The following is a 3,991-nucleotide window of genomic DNA, read 5'->3' on the forward strand; positions in this document are numbered from 1 at the left end:
TAAAAAATAAAAATAAAAAACACTTAAAAACCAAAGCGGTTTAACAGTGAAAGTGTGGGCTGAGACAGGTTTTTGGGGGCAGAATTGGGGGGGGGGGGGCCGGGGGTGGATAGGGGGCAACCTGCTTGCTGCCCCCACGCTCACTTTACACAGCGTATATTTATAAGTGACAGTCAAATGGTAGGAAGGATCAGATTCAGTACCTGTGTGTACACACTGTAGACCAGTGTGTTTTATACCAGTCCAATGTGAATGCATTCACAGAAAGAAAAAAAAGTAACATAGCAAATCAAACATTCATGTTTTTAATATGGTAATGCAGGTAGATTGCAGCTGGTAGAATATATCTGTCTGTCCTGCATCAACAGGTACTACCTGCTGACACTGTCACCTGTGAACATCCTTTTTTATCTTTGTTAAAAAATGTTAAGCAGGGTGAAGAAGTAAAACATTGGTGGTTGCACTCAAAATGGCTGAGATATAGACGTTGTTTGACGTGACGGCTGATTGGTCGATTCGGGCCTCTCCGAATGAGCCAGACAAATGCTTTTCGTTTGATTTCTAATTCAAAAGCTTCACTCCAGCAAACAAATGTTCTCTGTTGTTCTCTCTCTTTCTACGCTACAGTACATGCTCACAAATAATACTGAACGTGGAGGGAGACCTTAAGTGCGAGAAGCCCAAAATGGCTGACTCGAAGATGGAACATCAGGGGAAATGTAGAGCACTGTCTGCCTAAGGGGAACTGGGCTACAAAATGATGGTATAGAGTTTGTAAGGAAGATTTGTTTTGTTTAGAATATCTGTCGTTTTGTTTAATTAGTTTGTGTTGTAACTGAAAATGAGCAGTTAATGACACTTTCTGTAGGTAATAATTGAAACATAATTGATGATTTCCTTCCTGCCACTGAACACTTTCTCAGAATGAAACCGCAACAGATTTTTACTATAAAATAACGTGTTTACCTGTAGAACGCGCATTTAATTCACATCGCCACTTGAGCACTGAAAAACCGAATATAGAAGTGTACTAATAATGTAACCCGGGCACTCAACAATTGGTAACTTATGATTGCATTAAAGTGCTTGCAAAAACGTTGATTTTCGTTCGTTCTCATGTCACATCATGTTCTCTTTGTCAAATACATGAAATATATTTTTATTTACGACTAGCAGGCATTAAACATTCTGCACGATGCCACTGTCATTTAATCTACGTAGAAGTTGAGCTCCTTGTGCGTCACCAAGGTTTTTTCTCTTTTTTTCTTGGTTGAGATGACATTGACATCCCAATTACACGAGACACGCTGACTCCCGCGCCAGGAAAGGCCACGAGGCGACGTTATACCAGCATCGAACGTATGCAAACCATAAGAACGGAAATTAGTCATTCAGCTCGCCGCCGAAACCACCTGCCAAAGAAATTAAACTGCGTTAATTGATTTATAGGAAATTCAGATACCTGCCACTTGCCAAGCTCTTGGTATAAAAAGTGGCAGATACTCAAGTGCTGTCAGAAGACGCAACAGGAGCAAGTGAAGTGGCGGGAAACAGTCAGTTTCCCATTTTGCGCACGCCTTTGCGCCGTGTAGAGAGGACTTCGATCAGCCGAGTGCCACACGGAGCGAAAGCCTGAACAAACGGAATTCTTTGCGCACCAGAACATAACGTGAACCTCGGCAAAGGACCCTGTTTCTCTCGTTGAAGTCGACATTATTTCATATTTCGTCGTTAGAAAATAAAGATACGTCGTCGTTCGACGAACTCTGACAAACACAGACCGTTCCCTGACGCGTTTTATTAAATCATAGTGGGACAGAAGTGGGAAAGAGAGATTTTACGCGTCACGCGACCGCGGCAACATGAAATTACTCCTCTCTCTCGCGGTCGTTTTTCTTGTTCTGGCTGAAGTCTTTTGCGAAGAAATGAGTTCCGATGATGATCTCAATTACTGGACGAGAAGCAAAGAATTGCAGGTAAGTGTTCAATCTCTTTTCTTGCTTCGCGTGCCAGTGCGTAAACCAACGGCTCAATTTATCTGAGTATTCTCAAGAAATAATCTGCTTGTTTTGACCGTTAAAACATGTTCACACAAAAATCATTTTAATTGTAATTGCAAGTTGTAGCCTATATGTTACGTTTTGCAACATGTTGCATGTCTGTACACAATGTGATAGTTTACATAATTTACGATTTACCGCATCTAGGGTTTTCGACACACTTGTTCCTGGTTATGGTTATACACTTTGTAGTACGTCGCTCTGGATAAGAGCGTCTGCCAAATGCCTGTAATGTAATGTAATGTAATGTAATGCATGAATAAGAGGTACTTATACGATATTTACTACAAGTCTTCTAGCTTAGTCCCCAGAGTTTCTACAGTGTGCTTTTTAGATTAGCTACTGAATGGTTTTTTTTTCTTCTTCTTATTTGGAAGAACTTGTTCACCTGTTCTCAATGCGAGTAGCCGAACAGAAATCTACCTGGCTGATACGGAGTTCCTCGTTACTCAAATTACAAACGCATCCCACAAAAATATAATGCTTAAAACATTGGTTTCGTATATTTGTTATAATTCATATTCGTTCTGAATAACGGCATCACGTTTCGAAGCTCAACAAGTGTGTTGGCTTTATCCACGATGTTTGTCAAACATTGCGCTTGGCAAAGCCTAATGCAAAACAGACCTGTGAGACCTATTAGGGCTCAGATATATTCATAAATCAATAGAGCGCGATTGTATGTCACTGAGTGTTAGTGTCGCCGATTGCTTTTCTCCCGGGCAGCCTCTTTTCTGATGTAGCGCACGTTTTATGTTTGACATTGCGGGCTGGCCGGCAGCCAAGCTCTGAAATTCTATTAGCCCGCCGCTTTCTCCTCGCAAACCGCCGGCCCTGGACATTGCGCATTAGTCTCCCTTTTGTAATTCGAACGAGTTGTTGTGGATTTATATTTTTATATATGGACACGTGGTTGGATCACTCGAATGTATGAAGGTTAAGAGGAAAGCATTTATATATTTTTTAAAAACAGTTGAAATTATAATTATTGAAGTGCTTTAAGGGCACTTAATCTCAACTCTTATGAAGTGATATTCCATATAAGTTAATTTTGGACGTTATAAAATGTATTAAAATGGCACGTGCTCGGGAGAAGTTATATTTCAGAGAGCTGAATAGCGACCTCGTTTTTTTCCCGTTTGTTGAAGTTTTCTCTGCATATAAGACACGCAAAGTAAAAGGTTGTGCTTTCCGGGCAGGGAAAACATCGATTCTCTGCCTATGTATCGTGTTACTGTAATGAAATCCCCCCCTCCCCCCCCCCCCAACCACCCCACCCCACCTCACCCCACCACCTTCTACCCCACGCAGGACGACTGGTTTCCCGCGGGCCAGTTTCAGGAGATTCTGAGAAGGATGACGAGGAAGCCGCGGCCGCACCAGTTCTTTGGGTTAATGGGAAAGAGGTCTTCCGGTACGCGCATTTATTTTCTGTTCAGCACCATTTCAGATGATCTGTTCAGACATAAATACCTCCTTAGCGACCCCCTCACCCCAACCCACGCACGCACCCTTTCTATCTGTCGACATTAATATCTCTTCACATTATATTTCATTCAGTTTTTATCTTTTTTTTTTATTGTGACACGTTTCCCCACTTTAAAGTATACCTATAATTCTGGCCGCGAGTGCTTCCGGAAATGTGCGTAAAAGGTTTTTCCCCCGTTAACAGCCACCATTACAAATTGGCTCACGTAGAATTACGACCTTTTTTGTCGGTTTTATGTAAAGCCACGTGACACCTCATCATTTCAGGTTTAAAACCTGTACATTGCCTGTGTGTTAAAGTGAAACCCACATTAACTGTTGCATTCATTTATTATGACTGGCAGACTGAAGCTCTCTCTCCTCTCCTCTCTCTTTCCTGTCTCCACAGCGGCAAATGCACAGATGACCCGCAAAAGTGAGTCCTGGACCGTGGCGCGATCACT

The 3,991-nt window shown here is 42.0% G+C and overlaps 1 protein-coding gene across 1 annotated transcript in view; it reads left to right on the forward strand.

The window, feature by feature from the left end:
- Nucleotides 1–621: 621 nt before the first annotated feature.
- tac1 (tachykinin precursor 1) overlaps nt 622–3,991 on the forward strand; it is a 6,274-nt gene continuing 2,904 nt past the window's right edge. The window contains exons 1-3 of the mRNA XM_035428598.1: nt 622–1,976; nt 3,372–3,474; nt 3,937–3,963. Of these exons, the coding sequence (XP_035284489.1) occupies nt 1,863–1,976; nt 3,372–3,474; nt 3,937–3,963 (244 nt within the window). The 5' untranslated portion in view covers nt 622–1,862. The remainder of the gene's footprint in view (nt 1,977–3,371; nt 3,475–3,936; nt 3,964–3,991) is intronic.

Source organism: Anguilla anguilla, chromosome 8 (assembly GCF_013347855.1).
Source record: "Anguilla anguilla isolate fAngAng1 chromosome 8, fAngAng1.pri, whole genome shotgun sequence".
Lineage (NCBI taxonomy): Eukaryota > Metazoa > Chordata > Actinopteri > Anguilliformes > Anguillidae > Anguilla > Anguilla anguilla.